The sequence below is a fragment of the Puma concolor genome, chromosome B3 (genome assembly GCF_028749965.1).
Source record: "Puma concolor isolate L17-30 chromosome B3, mPumCon1.1.hap2, whole genome shotgun sequence".
Lineage (NCBI taxonomy): Eukaryota > Metazoa > Chordata > Mammalia > Carnivora > Felidae > Puma > Puma concolor.
The window spans coordinates 78,445,292-78,463,825 of record NC_141672.1 but is presented as its reverse complement, the minus strand read 5'-3'; the positions used below and the strand labels follow the sequence as shown (position 1 = coordinate 78,463,825).

The window sequence follows — 18,534 nt, the reverse complement described above, 5'->3', positions numbered from 1 at the left end:
CGGTCCGTGAGTTTGAGCCCCGCGTCAGGCTCTGGGCTGATGGCTCAGAGCCTGGAGCCTGTTTCCGATTCTGTGTCTCCCTCTCTCTCTGCCCCTCCCCCGTTCATGCTCTGTCTCTCTCTGTCCCAAAAATAAATAAACGTTGAAAAAAAAATTAAAAAAAATTATTAACCCCAACTGGGTTAAATTTCAGCGAAAATAATTCCCAACAAACCTAAATACATCATGGTTATGTAATGATGGGAACATGTGATAATTTCAATATACATGATGAATATTTTTAAAAGTCTACAGACGAATTAATACCACTTTATTCTGTGGGTGTGTTTGGTCTTCAGTCTACTAATGGCTGCTTTCATCTCCTGATTCCTTAGAGTGTAAATAATGGGGTTCAGTAAAGGTGTAATAATTGAATAAAACACAGAAAGAAATTTATCCACTGAAAAGCTACTGAATGGCCAAGCATAAATGAAGATAATTGGCCCAAAGAACAGAGTGACCACAGTAATGTGAGCCGACAGTGTTGACAGAGCCTTGGAGAGTCCACCAGAAGATCGACGTCGGACAGTTACCAGAATGACAGTGTAGGAAATGAGCAAGAGTATGAAGCAGATGAAAGACAACAGTCCACTGTCAGCAGTTACCAGCAACTCCAGAACATAGGTCTCAGTGCAGGCAAGTTTTAGAACTAGGGGAAGGTCACAAAAAATATCGTCCACTATATTGGGACCACAGAAGGGCAAGTTGATAGTAAAAACCATCTGGCTCATCGTATGCACAAAACCAACTGCCCAGGACAGCAGCACAGAGCCCATGAGGACTCGGCGGTTCATGATGGATGTGTAGTGAAGAGGTTTGCATATTGCAATGTACCGATCAACAGCCATGACTATGAGAAGAGTCATCTCACTGCCCCCTAAAAAGTGAAGGAAGAACATCTGAGCCATACAGCCCCACAAGGAAATAGTTTTGTTCTCCTTGAGAAAATCTGTGACCATCTTAGGGGTTGTGATTGTAGAAATACACATATCCAGAAAGGAGAGATTTCCAAGGAGGAAGTACATTGGTGTGGAGTACAGATGTGAGTCAAAGGTTACGGTGACCACGATGAGAAAGTTTCCTGCCACAATAGCTGCATAGGCCAACAAAAATATGAAAAAAAAGAAAATTTCAAGTTCCCAAGTGTTGGTGAGTCCTAACAAAACAAACTCCGTTACCACTGAGTTATTCATTATCTAGTCTATGTAGGAATTTTCAAAGTCATTAAAATGTAGAAAATCTGGAAAAAGTGACCATTTAAGTTTTGATAGTTTTGAAGGTATGGCCATATAGAGAGTAGTGCTTGATTCACATAGAAAAAGAGAAGATGGGCATTTCTGGAAAATACATTTTAATAGATTAATGCAAGGAACATTCACTTTACTGCATTTTTTAAAGCCAGATAGTCACAAAAGAGAAGTTTATTGTAAAATTTTATAAACATATTTTTCAGGCATAGATTGTGTCTCCACATGGATTTGTTGTTTCTATCATGAGTTTATGAACCATGAGTTCAATGGGTCAATGACTAGAGGAACCAAATGGCCATTAGTCAAATGAATTAGTTCAAGTGGATAGTAATATGGTCATATCACTTTGTGGTACCTATTATTTGAAATATTCAGGTATGTGCATTGAGTTTAATTATATTGCCACGAAGCAAATAACTTTAGAAATTTAGCAAATTCTTCGTGAAGCTTTAAACTGGCTATAGTCTGTCATATGTTCTTACCGTCACCCACAAAAACCATAAATAATAAAACAGGCTTCCTAGTTTCTGGGCAGAAACAAATATTTCTCAATGTACTGGTTTGTTTCTCTCCTTCCTTTCTTTCCTCTCCTTCCTCTCTTTCCTCTATTCCTCCCCACCACCATGTTTGTTTCTTCCCTTCCTTCTTTTCTCTCTCATTCCCTCCTCCTCCTCCTCCTCCTCCTCCTCCTCCTCCTCCTCCTCCTTTATGATCTTTTTTAATGCTCTTTAATACTTTTGTTTCTGGACAAACTGCTGACCTAGAGTGTTGAGACTTTTTGCCTATTTGCATGAATCTATTGTTGCTGGGTTCCTGGCTGGAGTTTGCCTTCTTGTCCCTTTGCATTTAATATATAGATGGACTCTGAACAACCGGCAATTTTTTTATAAGTACCATTATTCTTTGTACCCAGTGCTTTCCTCTGATATTTCACATTTGTCTGCAGACTGATTCTCGACTCTCACTCTCTCATATATCTTTGACACTTGTACTCTATATGTGTTCCCATGTTGGACTGACTGATGGCTCATTTTTATACACTTTTCATTTTACTTATACCTTTTGGTCACAGCTTTTATTTTCTGTTTTGTTTTTTACTTTTTTGAAAAATTATTAGTGATACACACCAAACACACAGACACAGATACAGAATCATACATATACACGTAAACACAAATACATATACTTACACCACATTCTAGTTCTGGAGCATCAGAACAGATTGTGGAAAATTTACTCTGAATATACAGTTTTTGGCTTAATAGTTCATGAAATATTCAGGTGTTATTGTTTAGCCCAACTATTAGAATAAGGAAAAAAAACTGAACCAAGAGTCAAGAGTTATATTCTAGTCCTGTCATCAACATTTACGAGGGAAATATGCTCTTTAACTCCTTTGAACATGGATTTATTTTGTTGTAAGAATAAATTATACTTACTCTGCAAATCACAGGTTGTTATGAGATTCCAAAGGATAATATATATGGAATATATTTGTATATTTTATTGTACATACATAGACGGTAGGTATGTGCATTCACAAAATTCTGTTTTTAGCATTATCTCACTTTCTGGTGATTATAGAGTTTCAAAACAGTTAAGAACCACAGAAGAATTTTACAATGGAAGACTTGGTAAAGAAGACTTAGTGTAAATAAATGTATTTTTCTCTTTTAAATTTAAATGATATAATTACCTAATTGTTTTCATTACAAAGAATTATTATCACCATTGGTATTCTAGTTCATGTAGTCAATGAGTTACATACTAGTTATGAATAGTTTTGAAACCATATAGTCCTCAGTCACAAAATACTAAAGGAAAAATATTGAGAATTCTAAAAGTAATTTTTATAGCTTAATATGTAAATTGGAAAATTAAAAGCAAAGAACAATATTAATTAAGGATTTTTTGAAATGTTATGAACTCCTTTATAAAATATATCCAGCCAAGTGTACATAGAGATGGATTCAAATATGTTATGATAGATGAAATCATTCAACATGTGGATTTGTACAAATGATCGAAGATGAACTCTCTTTAAAATATATAGTTTTCTACTCAGACACAGGCAAAAATAGAGTATGAGAAACAAAAGAATTCTTCCTAACTTACGCCACAGTTAAACCTCAAATGGAAAGCTTGAGCTTTTGTATGGTGTGTACTATACAAACACGATGAACTGAAAAGAAATGAAAAATAATCAGATAAAGTAGGGCATGGTTTGGTTTCTCTCTAGAAGGAAATTTGTCTGAGAATGGGATGGATGACCTATGACTGGAGAGACTGACTTTTTCATGTGTTTTTTATGTGACTAAAGGATGAAAACTTACTGTACTTTTTTACACTGAGGTTGCTTACCTGAGGAAGAAAAGCTGTGGGATGTCCAATACTCTGTGTCTATGTTCAGTAACAAAGTCTTTTTCCATACATTTCCACAAACGTACTTAAATAGTTCTTTTAGCAAGAATAAACGCTATGCAGTTTTTATTGAACTTGAGGGTTTTCTATCCATCTTTCTTATGAGAGGGTGAAGCCATATACAGATTGGATAAATCACAGGTGATATTCACTCACTACAAAAAACGTTTGGGGGGCACCTGGGTGGCTCAGTCGGTTGAGCGTCCAACTTCAGCTCAGGTCATGATCTTGCGGTCTGTGGGTTCGAGCCCCACATAGGGCTCTGTGCTGACAGCTTGGAGTCTGGAGCCTGCTTCGGATTCTGTGTCTCCCTCTCTCTCTCTCTGCCCCTCCCCTGCGCATGCTCTGTCTCTCTCTGTTTTAAATAAACACTAAAAAAAAATACAACAAAAAATGTTTCGAATGTAAAAGTCAGATTTGCTGACAAAATGACCACTATAAATATTTTTCTAATTAAAAAATAAATGTGTATATTTGATAGTAAAGGGCTCAGCATTATAGATGCACAAAGGGCTTCACGCTCATATATTGATCAAGTTTAAAATATTAAAATAATTGTTTTAAAGGTAGGTAGGAAAAAGGCCAGTGGGTGCAGAAGAATAGGAAATAGACCTTGGGTTGCAAAATTACCAAAACAAATAAATTAGCAGTACACTTAGACAATTGTATTGACTAAAAGGTTATATGACTTCAGTGAACAAAGTAAGTGTACTTGAGGGGAACATTTTTTAAAAATTGATTTAAAAAATTGAACCTGCATGACTCAGGCCTAATTTTATTAACATGACAAAAAAAATCGCACTATCTGTCCTCTGCCAAATTTCACCCAACTGGGTGTCCAACTCTTGACTTAATTCAGGTCATGATCTCACCATTCATGGGAGGGAGCCCCCATTTGGCTCTGTATTGACAGCATGGAACCTTCTTGGGATTCTCCCTCTCTTTCTGCCTTTGCCTTGCTCACTTGTATCAGCTTGTTCACTTGCTCTCTCTCTCCCTCCCTCCATCCCTCTCTGTAAAATAAATGTTAAAAAATTAAAATTAAAATTAAAAAATTGATTTAAGTTAATCATTATCTTAGCATATTATATGTTTTCTGTGTTGAAATACTCAATGTGGGGAAGTAAAACGTAGATAAATAATATGAAATCACCTTTTCTCATTTTCTTGATATGATATTTTATTATTTTACATTTCACACTTGTCACAGATGCTAAACTTAGCCAAGGAAGAACCTAGTTGTTCCATTATTTTATAATATCCTAAATTATTTTTTATTTTATATTTTTACCCTATAAGGATTAAACTAATTCAAATTTATATTCCTGAACATGAACTCAAGCTGTAAAACTGATCCCTCGATCAGGAATGTGGCTCTTACCCTTACTGAAAGTAGATACAGTGTTCAGTTACTATTTGACCAAAATTATCTTTTACTATTGCCCTCATGATCAGAATAATATGGTTTTCATTTAGTTCTAAGTTTCTTATAAAATGTCTTCTCCTTTATTAAAGTGTGCAATTGCAGTTTTCTTTAGCACTGCTATTGAAACCTACCAGTTCTAGCTGAAGAGTGGCCTCTTCAAAGATGTGAAGATACAGTGAGATCCTGAATATATATTATCTTTTTTAACCTCCATGAATTGACAATTGGAAAAAAAAAAAAAAAAGGACAAGAACATAAATAAGATGCAGACTGGTGATCAACCCCCAAAGGGAATCATTAAAATAAACGTGCATGTGTTACCTAGAGTTCAGAGCAAGGACTTACTTTCTCATTATTTAAGTGGATGGTGAGTTTGTGAAGTGTATCAGCCATGTGAACTTTCACTAGTAAGTGCTTTTCAGAAAAAGCACTAATCCAAGTGTTTTGGTTGGGGAAGGATGAACACATTAACAGAAAATGGATCTATCATAGATGATAGACTTGAAATTATAATTCTATTAATATTTTATCAATCTCAATATTTATAGTTAGTAATTGAATGAATTTATTCAAGTAAAATTAATATATTTAATATAATAGCCTACACTGAGAAAGGCATAGCAGACATTGCTAACAGATTTCTCACTCTTTTTGACAGAATCTAGGAATTTTATAAAAAATTTTATTTTCCCCATGCAGCTATTACCAATTAGAATCGCCATGAAAAATAAGTCTTTTAAAAATATTTCTGCTGAGGAGATATATGTCACAGTTTAGTGTGGCATTTGAGATCTTTGCAAGAAAGAAAAGGATTCTTAAATATAGAAATTAGAAATATAATATTAGAACAATATTTGATGCCCTGATTTGATTACCCAAACCAGTTGGTAAGCATGGTACACATAGAATTTTTCAGTGTTAGAAGCACACGGTCTAGGACCAAACTCAAGTAGGGAAGATATACTTAAAAAGGAGAAGGGGATAAGGAGGGAAAGTAGGTAAGTTTGATATTCAGGGTATATTTTAAAGCTTTTGCACAGCACAGGAAACCATCAGCAACAGAAAAAGGTAACTTACTGAGTGGAGAAAATATTTGCAACTGATATATCCAATAAGGGGTTAGTATCTAAAATATATAAAGAATTCATATAACTCAACACTAGAAAAACCCAAACAATCCAGCCAAAAATGGGCAGTGGACCTGCAAAGATACTTTTCCAAAGAAGACATACAGATGGCCAACAGCCTCATGAAAAGATACCCACCATGACTAATCATCAGGAAAATGTAAATCAAAGCCACAATGATATTCACCCACCTTACACTTGTTAGAATGGCTAGAATCAAAAGGACAAGACATAACAAGTGTTGGTGAGGACGTGGAGAAAAATGAGTCTTGTGGTGGGAATGTAAGTGGCAGAGCCACTGGAAAAAAGTATGGAGATTTCTCAAAAAAATTAAAAGTAGAGTTACTATATGATCCAGTAATTCCACTGCTGGGTATTTAAAGAAAATGAAAACACTACTTTGAAAATATTTATGCATCCCTACATTTACTGCAGCATTATTTATAATGGCCAAGGTATGGAAGCAACCAAATTGCCCATCACTGGAGGTATGGATAAGGAAGATATATATATACACAATGGAATATTACTAAGCTATAAAAAAGAATGGAGTCTTGCCAGTTGCAACAACATGGATGGACCTAGAGGGTGCCATGTTAAGTGAAATAATTCAGACAAAGAAAGACAAATACCTTAAGATTTCACTCATATCTGGAATCTAAAAAAAAAAAAAAAAAAAAAAAAAAGATGAATAAAAAAAACCCAAAAGCATAAGTAGAGATATAAATACAGAGAACAAATTGATGGCTGCCAGAAGTGAGGCAGGTGGGGGAATGGGCAAAATAGATGAGTGGGAGATACAGACATCCAGTTACAGAAAGAAAAAGTCACAGGAATAAAAGGAACAGCATAAGAAATATAGTCAAGGATATTAGTGATATATGGTGATGGAGCTACAGTTCTTGTGACCATAGTAGATAATGTACAAATTTGTCAAATCACTATGTTGTACACCTGAAATGAATGTGTGTGAACTATACTCAAATAAAAAAATTCATATAAAAAACAAAAAGTATTAAACAATTTTTAAAGATAGACATTTAAAAATGTTTTTAAAGATATAAAAAGAGTTGGTTCCAAAGGTGTTTGAATAATTTTAGCTTTTCTATTTGCCTTTGGAAGTCTTTACAGTTTCCACAAACTCACTGTTTGTATTATTTAATAAAATAAGGCTTACCATCTGAAACAGCCCAATAACTATTCCCTCTGCTTTCACGTTTGCTGCATTATATTCTCTACTTGTGAGGACTGAGGTACACCCAACTATAAGGTATGCTGGATCCCATCCCTCCCTTTGCTAAAACACTTCAATTTACATTGACAATAAAAAGGAATCCACTATGCTTGAATACTCTGGACTTTTCCTTTCTGTAAAATCTCAGCATAGGTCTTCTCTCTTTTATTCATCAGTCTCCTTTACAAGGTCTACCTTTAATACTTAAAAACTCTTTCTCATTTCGCAATGTCTATGTGCACTGGCCATTTTGCCAGAAATGCTCTTTTCCCTGCTCAAATGTGTAATTCTGGAGCTTTCTTAATGTGTTGGTATAAATGTCTCCTCTTAAAGTGATCTTCTAAAACCACCACACCTAACATAGATCCCTCCCCTTTGATATTCTCTCCGGAACAGGCATCAGGTCTCTGTCTATAACCATGTATCTGTATTGCTTTGGGCAGTGCTTGGTACTTAGTAAATATTTTTCTAGATGTTTCATGAATGACTTATTCCAGTTGAAAAAACATCGATATGTTATCTGGTTGAGCAAGCTTTGCTAGCAGTTCATGGTTTTAGTTTTTAGCATTTTAGTTGATACTTATTCTTCAAAAACTATTTGGATACTAAAGATATGTTGGAAAAATTTATTTTTCAGCGTATTTTTAAATTCTACTAAAGATGATTAGCATATTGAGGCTATATAGTGAGAAAGTATTATTATCCTCATTCAGATCACAGTGCCTCTGTACAGACTCCATATGGTTGACAAATAGTAATAGATATTTTAACAACAATAAGTTACAAATGCAACTTTAGATGAGTTCAAGCCCTGTATTGGGCTTTGCACTGACAGTGCAGAGACTGCATGGGATTCTCTATCTCCCTCTCTCTCTGCCCCTCCCCAATCATACTGTCTGTCTCTCACAAAACAAACTTAAAAAAATACAACTTTATAAGTAAAAATGAAACTAAACATCATATAGTGTGCTATCTTATGAAAGTTAACTATTTTTATATACTGAGCCATTATGTCTTTGAAAAAAGACATGTGATTAGGTATTTTAAACATTGATCAGGGTTGTTTCCCTGAGTTCTAAGACAAGGAAGTACAAGGAAATAATGAATGCACACTTATTTATGTATTGAATGTATGCTATGAACATTTCCATTATATTTTTAATAAAACTGATCTTAATAATTCCATGAATTGCGACTGAAAATTGATTATATTTAAAATTTTCATTTTAATTATTCTGATAAATATTTAAGACTCAAAATCCCAAAGCAGAGAACACAAAACAATCAGCTGTTATAAACATTATTTAGAAAGTGAGCCAAGGGCCAATATGCTGGCTGCTAAGTCTCTTAATGGCTGCTTTCATTTCCTGATTCCTCAGAGTATAAATAATTGGGTTAAGGAGGGGGGTGATTATAGAATAAAATACAGAAAGAAATTTATCTACAGAGTAACTCTTGAATGGGAAAGCATAGATGAAGATAGCAGGACCAAAGGAGAGAGTGACCACAGTGATGTGAGCAGACAGTGTGGACACTGCCTTAGAGGATGCACTGGAGGAGTGCTGCCAGATGGTGACCAGCATGACAATGTAGGATATGAGCAGGAGAATGAAGCAGATCAGAGACAGGAAGCCACTATTGGCAATCACCAAGAGCTCTAGGATATAGGTCTCAGTGCAGGCAAGCTTGATGACCAGGGGAAGGTCACAGAAAATGCTGTCCACAACATTGGGACCACAGAAGGGTAAACCTACCGTGAAAACCATCTGGCTTGTGGTATGTATGGACCCAATTGCCCATGAGAGCAGCAGAAACCCGATGAGCACCCTGTGATTCATGATAGTCTGATACTGCAAGGGCTTGCATATGGCAACATACCTGTCTATGGCCATAGCTATCAGAAGAGACATCTCTCCACCCCCAAAGAAGTGCATAAAAAACATCTGAGCCATGCAGCCCCACAGGGAGATGGTCTTGAATTTTCTAAGGAGGTCTGCAATCACTTTGGGAGTTGTAGCAGAAGAAAGACATAAATCAAAAAATGATAAATTTGCCAGAAAGAAATACATGGGGGAGTGAAGATGCGTATCAACTATCACAGAGATCACAATGAGGAGGTTTCCTACTATGATGGCTACATAGACAAGGAAGAAGACTGCAAAAAAGAATATTTGAATTTCTCGAGAAGTGGAAAGTCCCAGCAAGATGAATTCAGACACACTTGATCTGTTGTTGGGGACATCCATTCATCCTTTCATATGAGTTTATCAGAGGTTGCCTAGAAGAGGGAAAAACACACAGAATGTCATAGGGACTGACAAGTCCATAAACTTGATCTTTACTCACATACTGTCTCTTATCCAGGCAAACAACCCTTTTGGTACTATGACTACTTCTTTTGCATTTTACAGGAGATATTTCACTGGACCACATGGTTTAGAAACTGGAGGGAATGGATACAACTAAATAAAATGGGTATATTGGTTAGTAGGGGCATGGTCAGTTGGACATTTGAGAAAACCTCTCCTTCTTGTTCAGCTGCAGATCAGACTGTGTGAACTCATAAGGTACTAGAATAATAATAGAGAAGAGATTGGAAGGCATCAGCAAAAGTGATTTTTGTCTCTTGCAGGAGGTGCATTTACTGACACATTTTCATGAAAATCTCAAAAGGCAGTAAAAATTCGCCATAAATATTGCTGAAATCACATGAAGTGCATTATGATTCTTGAAAAGAACTGATTATAGACCATGAGCATATTGTTGATAGAAGGTTGCATGTGGAGACAGTTATCTCATTAACTGAGATCAAACCCAATTACTGAGGAAAGATTAAGTTATTTAGACTAGACTCTCAAAACCACAGATACTCATCTACATGTGCCGGACTCTTCAGTTCATGTGATCAGATATAAAGTGTGTCCCATCTGTGCATTCTTCTCCAGTTGTTGCAAACATGAACAAAGATCTATTTTTATCTGATATTCTTTCTAGGTCATATGACTTCACAGATATAAGTATAAAGAAACACCTAAATCACAATTAGTAAGACTAGTGAAGTTTACCATTGTAGTCTTGTTCCACTTTCCTCCATTAGTGAGGGGTAAAGAGTAAGGTGAATCATTTACCTTTGTAAGCATGACTTAACAAGACTTCAAAAGAGTCCTATCTTTGAAAAGAGTCCTATCTTGGGTTACTTAGCCTCCTTGGACCTATCCTTACTCACAATTATTTCCCTTAAAGTTCTTTCAATCTTTGACTTTGTCAGAGATGGAAAAGTGTCAGAGATATTATGTTGCTGACTTGGGTGGATTCAGGCAAATTAAATGAACTTTTAAAAAATACACACAAATAAAGGGAATAGGTCAGTGCTCATTCTATGTAAATTCACCTGGTTAAGACCTTCCTTGTTTGGCTGATTTTAGCTCTCTTCTTCAAATCTTATTTCAGGCATGTTCATCTTCAGTCTTTTCCTTGCTTTTATGAGAGCCTAGACCAAAGGCTAATGTAGATTATAAGAAAAGAAAATAGAATGTATGTGATTTGGGGATACATGTAATCTTTTAGTTACATAATTCATATTTTTAAAATTGTATATCTAAATAACCATAATAAACACTTAATCATATGTTCGTTTCTATGCATGGTTACTATCACTAAGACACACAGTTCTTGTAAATGGCCCATAATCATCCCATTATAACCCCAAACATAATCAGCCCATTATGTTTGACACTATTATTCAAAGTAACATAAAAACTTCCTTCTTTCACAAGGTAATAAAACAGGAAATGTACATCTTTGATAGTTCTCATTCACAGATGGGAATCTGTATTTCTTCTTTGTGCCTTGTACTCTTAACTGTAGGACAATTATTTCATCTGAACTATAGCCTCTAGACCTTCTGTATTTCCTTGAAGCACGCAATAGGTATACTTTGCAGGTGCACCTGGGTCTGGCAAAGACAGAGCCTAGAGAAGATGTTATCTCTAAATTTTTCTGGCTTAATGAGTGTTTTCACTACTTGGCCATTTTCAGACTGTTACTATAGGAAAGTTGAATTTTCTCATAAGCTTTTCTAGCAATCCCTAACAAGTATAATGATGGCATCAATATTTTATGAGTGGTGACATTCTATGATTTTCAGAGCCCTGAATCAGGCATTTTATCCTCACATTTCTATCATTTATCTCTCTTTTAAAATAATTGCATTTCTAAAAAACAACAAAAGCACTTTCTCTATATTTCTGCTATAATTTAAAGAATAACATCATTCAACCTGATAAGTATAACCAAACAATTTGAACATACCTAGATTTCTTTGGCCTAAGAATAATTTATTAGCCTTTATAATCTAATTTCCAATAATCATGGGTATAGTGTTTTCTGATTTTTGTTTTTTTTCCCAATTGTAACAAGATCATGTTTGTTCCAGATTAATTTTTGAAACCCATTGAGCCCTCCTCTCAGTTTCATTTTGGCACATATGTTTCACACTTATGGATACATTTAATGTTATTAATGAGAATAATGTGATTGATGTGGTATGTAGATAGAGTAGCATGTCAAGATTATGTAACCTACCAGTTTGCACTTGGACTTCAGAGGTAACATCAGTATGAAATGGATGCTTAATCTTCATCATCCAGAGACTTTATTTTTTTCTCTGGACTTCAAAAGACAGCAGTATATGAGTGTATCCCTTGGTAGGAGGCACAAAGGAGAGAACCCATTTAATTGTTTTAGATTCCTTAGGGACCGGTGGTAAAAAAGTAATTGAGATTGTTAAAAAAGACTTATGACATTGCAGAAAGGAGATACCATTTTTCATCTATAAAACTTATAATACTTTGAAGGCAATAATCCATACTAGGACTAGAGTTGAATTATGAGAATTCTATATGATGTTCATTCTTTTGTAGTAGTTTGTTTTCTACAAAAACATTCATAAATGTGATATTTAGCAAAAATATAAATATTCTAGATTATTTAAATTCTACATTTTATTAAGGCTGAGATTTTCACATTTAAACTGTAATCTTTGTGGACTGTTGAGAAACAATGTGAAATTATTTTTTATCATTAAAATTAAGTAATAATTCATTCCACTAAGAATTTGTTATGCTTTTTTTTATTACCTTTCAAATTTGCTGATACATCAGGCTCTTTTTGGGGAGTACTTGTTTACTGTTTTATTTTCCTGGATAATTTTTGAAGAGTTACTACTTAACTCATTAGTTTACAGTATAGTTAATGTATAGAAGGCAAGTCTGTTGTCATTGCTTTATTCATTCAGAGTGTTCTTGGTTATTTTTATATATTTTTATTCTACATTAAATAGATGTATTTTCTAAAGTTAAAACAAGTTCCATTGACATTTTAATCTCGTGGTTTGAAACTTCTAAGAAAGTTTTCAAAAAATGAACAGAATTACAAAATTGAGTCTTCCATTCAGAAAGATTTTATGTCTCTTTAAATGTCTGCCTACTTTTATGATACAATATATTTTCTAATCTTCATTATCAATTTTTTGGATAACACATTATTTGTTAAAAGTAATTTTGCATATACTTACTATGATCTTTTTCTTTAACATATTGGTTTTATTGCTATTGGTTCCATTTATTACATATTTATATGGCACATGGTATCATTGTGAAAATCTCTTTTGTCATTTTTTCCCCTGTTCTTTGTCTTGTTTCAAGTTACTGGTAAAATAATATACAACATTAATAACATTTTTTCTTCAGATACATTTCCTGTGCCTTAGTCCATTAACTAAGTGTTTAGATTAATGTTGAATTAACAGTGATGATAACTGGCTATGGCAGAATTTGTTAGTTTCCCAAACATGACCCTTCCTTCTTTCTTGAAAACAAAAACTCATTTTCTAACTTTTTTTTTTACAGTTTATTTATTTTGAGAGAGAGAGAGAGAGAGAGAGAGCAAGCAGGAGTAGGTGAGGGGCAGAGAGAGAGGGATAGAGAGAATTCCTAGCAAGCACCATGCTTAACACAGAGCCTGACATGTGGCTTGGTCTCATGACTGTGAGATAATGACATGAGCTTTAATCAGAAGTAATGGCTTAATTGTCTGACCACCCAGGCTTAATTGTCCGACCGCCCCATTCTCATTCATGGTATGAGGCGTCTATGCACTTCCATGGAGTCTCCAACCCTGTCCAGAACACTGCATCTCACTATCTTGAGCCAACCACTGTTCTTCATTTTCCTCACCAGTGACCAGTTTAGTAATTGGTACAAACTGTGTAACAGACTGCTGAGTAGCCTTCTCCCATTCTTCTTTAGTAACAGATGTCTGATTCATTAAGTGGCATTGTGAAGCCTGCCATGTGATAAAAGTGGCAAATAACATGAAAGTAAACATTATTTTCAGGTGGCTACTTGGTGAAAATTCTTTAGAGGGGCTAACTTCTGATAGAGTCTCGCACTTTGCCTCTCCCCAATTCTCGGGTCTAATTGGAATAGTGTTAGTTCTTATACTAACATAAAGTACTATAAATATTTACAGTTCAATGCTGTCAGGTTAGCATTCTACATACATAAAACAGGAGTTTAATGAATTACTTAGTAACATGAAGTGAACATGTCTAATGACATGAAGGCTGAGATGCTAACAGGAAATGTTCAGGGAAACCAAAGATGAACATCAACTGGAATCTACCACCAAATCTAATCTGGAGGGGCAAGAGAAGACATAGTCTTACCACAGCCCCAGGGTAATGACATGTATTCATTTTCTTCTTCTCCCTCAAAAAATTTCCCAAAAACTAGAAGCTTCATCCAACCCAAATTTCTTATCTCCTAGTTGTATAAGTCCGAAATCCAACTTTTTTCTCTCTGGGATACAATGAAGTTGTTGGTAGGACAATATTTCTTACTGGAGGCTTTGAGGGAGGAAACTGTTCCCAGACTATTCCTGGCTAAGGGCCAACTTTAGTTCTAGGTGTTTTTAGAATAACATCTCAATTTCCTTGCTGATTTTCAGTCAGGGGTTATTCTCACTTTCTAGACATTGCATGTATTCTTTGGTCATATCTTCTTCCTCTTCAAAGCCAGGAACAGTGGATGAAAGCCTCCTCAAGATTCATCCTTCCTGGAATCTTTTTTTCTTTCTCTGGATCCATGAAAAGTTCAATACTTTTAAATACTCAGGCAGTACATTGAATCCACAAGATTACCCAGGATAATCTCCCCATCTGAAGGTTTATAAACAATCATATTGTCAAATTTCTGTTTGCCATGTAAGGTAACATATTCACAGGTTCCATGATAAGGGTATGGACTTCTTTGGGAGACCATTATTTTGTGCATGATGCCTTATATACAAAAGTGAGAAATGTGGTGACCAATTTCACTAGGAGGGCTAAAGTAATGGAAGTGTTGCTGAGTTCCAGAGTGAGCCAGAGAACTACTACAGATATTTGGGCTAAGACTGTGTGTGTGTGTGTGTGTGTGTGTGTGTGTGTGTGTATTCTTCGTTTTCTTTTCCTCCCACCCTGTATTAATCTAACAGTGATACCCATTTGTAACTATCTGAAGGTCAGGAAATGTTAGGGTGCTAGAAATGAAGTCTTCATGCATTAGGGCTTCCTGTACTAAGAGCAAATTTATAGAAATGAAAAGAATGGATTGGAAGGAATATGGGACTATAATGGCACACATCCTTTTATTATTTAGTCTTTCTGGAGTACAAATGTGTGAGGAATTTTTACAGACATTTTGGGAGAAATTATTTAAAAATGAACATACATACATAGGGTTTGGAGTCTCTGTTGATAGTGTGGTACTGCTACACATACATTGGACTAAGATGCTATAATTGTTTTACACTAGAAAATAAAAGCTCTATCTAATTATAACACTGCAATCATGGCTGATTAAAGGCAGACCAAAAATTTAGGTCAAGGACATGTGATGTGCACTTACTTAAAGGGAAGTTAAGTGAAATTTTCAATATTCCTAAGATAGGGCATAAGAAAATCAACACTTTTTTCTTCCCAGATTAAGCCACTGTGACGAATCAAGTGTGAGGACAAAAACCATTATCATTTAAGATGGCAGGGTCTTGCCACATTTGTGAAATTTTGGAGAGTTTATCTAGAGCAAGGATGCTGAGGCATCTCCTTAAAAGTTAAAGTATTGCATCTTGTACCATCGCTGTGTCACTAAGAAGAAAGCATAATGTCTGGTAGTCCTCTCCAAGTTTTAGAGACAGTGTATTCCAATTTGTATATAATATTTATTGATTGACATGAGGTTTCCAGTTTTGTAAACTTAGTTCATGGGAGGCATCTTATCAGATTTAGAACAAAGTAAAAGTAGCCTTACCCCTAGGGCCATTTATCCAGGTTAATCATACAGTATTAAAGTTATCTCTCCTGAGAAATAAACCATTCATTAGTTTTTTTTTCCCATATTCTAATAGCAGAGTCACAATATAGTTTCACAGGATCATAACATGTGTATGCCATGTGCAGCAGAGAAGTATGCATGAGTTGGAAATTAGCCACTGACATTCTACTAAACCCCATAGGTATGGACCATCTGACCATGGAGGTTCAATTGACTATGGAGATGTAGGTGTCCATCATGCCCTGCATCATTTTATATTAAGACTGACTTTGAGCACCACGGTGTTTAGATTGTATCCTGGTATCTTGAGATGCATCCTCTAGGATGTAGTGTATACTCTTATTTAATGACATTAGATGCAATTTTGTTCCCAGTAAACAGAATCTGTAGGGTTAAGAGCACGGATATTCTCTGTATGTCTTCAAACCCTATAAAACACTTGTAGAATTTATGCTTTCTTTTCCCACAGCTTCAGGCTCTCTAGTTCCAGAAGTTCTGGGATATGCTTTCACCAGTGATGCAGTAAGATTTCTATTAACCTCAAGCTTCACTGCCACTCAATCACTTTATGTTTTTCTTTTCCAGAGACATCATGGCAATGAAAGGTGTCACTATCTTGTAAGTAATTTACCTTGGTCATCAGAAGAGGTAGTACTGCTGCACTACAATGGTTAAGTAGGGCCACAGTAGAATTTTTTAAATCTAAATTGAAATATGGAATTGAACTATTCTACTTCTCGGCTGAAAAAATGCACTGGATGGTATTACTTGCAGAGATGTCAGTGAAGAAGAAAACATTAGTGAACATGGAGCGATAGCTATACAAAATGAAACAGGAAGAGATTAAAAACAATTTCCATTCCATAAATGTCTCTACAAGGTAAATGACCATACACAGTGAAAGTAATAACAATACCTGTTGAATGTGTTATCTCAGTAGATAACAGCAGACGTAAATCTAAAACAGCACCAACACCAGAGTGGGGAGAAGGTAAATGGAAGGAAATGGAAGTTTCACTAATGTGATATTTGTATCACTAACTGTGGTCCATGAGTGTCACCCATGTATTGCAGTTGGACTGTGGTACATCACAATGTTCAGTATGTATTTGTGGTCCTAAAATTAACATTAAAGCCACAACAAATTTTTCTGTTCTTCCTGTTTGAGTTTTGGTAGTGTGTGAGTATCTAGGAATTTGTCCATTTCTTCATCTTGTCCAGTTTGTCAGCATATAATTTTTCATCATATTCTCTTTTGATTGTTTGATTTTTTGTGGTGTTGGTTGTGATCTCTCCTCATTTATTCATGATTTTATATGGGTCCTCTATTTTTGATAAGTCTGGCATGGTGTTTCTCAATTTTGTTTACTTTTTCAAAAACCAGAGTTTAGTTTCATTGATCTGTTCTGCTTTTTTTTTTTTCATCTTTATTGTTTGTTTCTGCTTTAAACTTTATTTTTTCCTTTCTTCTGATGGCTTTGGGATTTATTTGCTGCTCCTTTTCTAGTTCCTTTAGGTATAAGGTTAGGTTGTGCATTTGGGAACTTGCTTTCTTCTTGAGCTAGATATGATTTGAAGTGTATTTTCCTCTGTGACTGCCTTTGCTGCATCCCAAGGATTTAGAGTGTCGTGTTTTCATTTTCATTTACTTCCATGTATTTTTTAAATTTATTCTTTAATTTCCTGGTTAATACATTCATTCTTCAGTAGGATCTTCCTTAACCTCCATGTATTGAGGGCTTTGCACATTTTTTCTTGTGGTGATTTCAAGTTTCTTAGCATTATGACTTGAAAATATGCCTGGTATGATGTCAATCATTTTGTACCCATTGAAGACTGATTTGTGACCTAGTATGTGATCTCTCTTGGAGAATGTTCCATGTGTATTCAACAAGAATATGTATTTCTTGTTGCTATGTATTGCTAAGTCCATCTGGTCCAGTGTGTTACTCAAAGCCATTGTTTCCTTGTTGATTTTCTGCTTAGATGGTATATCCATTGCTTCAAGTTGGTTATTAAAGTCTCCTACTACTATGGTATTATTATCAATAAATTTCTTTATGTTTGTGAATAATTTATTTATATATTTGGGTTCTCTAAGTTAGGGCCATAAATATTTACAATTGTTAGATCTTCTTGATGGATAGATCACTTAATTATGATATAATGCCCTTCTTCACTTGTTACAGCAGTTGTTTTAAAATCTAGGCTGCCTGATATGAGTATGGCTACTTTGACCTTCTTTTGAAGTCCATTAGCATGATACATGGTTCTCTATCCCCTTACTTTCAACCTGCAGTTGTCTTAGTATAAAATGAGTCTCTTGTAGCCAGCATATAGATGGATCTTATTTTGTTTTGTTTTGTTTTTGTTTTTGTCCATTCTGATACCCTATTTCTTTTTTTGGAGCATTTAGACTATTTACATTCAGAGTGATTATTGAAACATATGAATTTAGTGCCATTGTGTTACCTATAGAGTTGGTACATCCGGTGGTATTCTCTGGTCTTTGTTGTCTTTCCTGCTTTGGTCTTTTTTTTTTCTCCACTCAGAGAGTCCCCCTAAAATTTCTTGCAGGGCTGGTTTAGTTGTCATGAACTCCTTTGGTTTTTGTTTGACTTGGAAAGTCTTTCTCTCTCCTTCTTCTGAATCACAGCCTCAC

At 35.1% G+C, this 18,534-nt stretch overlaps 2 protein-coding genes across 2 annotated transcripts; both read right to left on the bottom strand.

Moving 5' to 3' along the window:
- Nucleotides 1-299: 299 nt before the first annotated feature.
- On the bottom strand, nucleotides 300-1,238 carry LOC147580138 (olfactory receptor 4L1-like). Its single transcript, XM_086708544.1, has one exon. The coding sequence runs from the start codon at nucleotides 1,230-1,232 to the stop codon at nucleotides 300-302; it is 933 nt and encodes a 310-aa protein (XP_086564670.1). The 5' UTR covers nucleotides 1,233-1,238.
- A 7,563-nt stretch (nucleotides 1,239-8,801) lies between these two features.
- On the bottom strand, nucleotides 8,802-9,743 carry LOC112855644 (olfactory receptor 4K13-like). Its single transcript, XM_086708543.1, has one exon. The coding sequence runs from the start codon at nucleotides 9,741-9,743 to the stop codon at nucleotides 8,802-8,804; it is 942 nt and encodes a 313-aa protein (XP_086564669.1).
- Nucleotides 9,744-18,534: the final 8,791 nt, after the last annotated feature.

Bases quoted from the DNA above. Each gene is read 5' to 3' on its own strand.
- LOC147580138 (XM_086708544.1), bottom strand. From the start codon at position 1,232: ATGAATAACTCAGTGGTAACGGAGTTTGTTTTGTTAGGACTCACCAAC.
- LOC112855644 (XM_086708543.1), bottom strand. From the start codon at position 9,743: ATGGATGTCCCCAACAACAGATCAAGTGTGTCTGAATTCATCTTGCTG.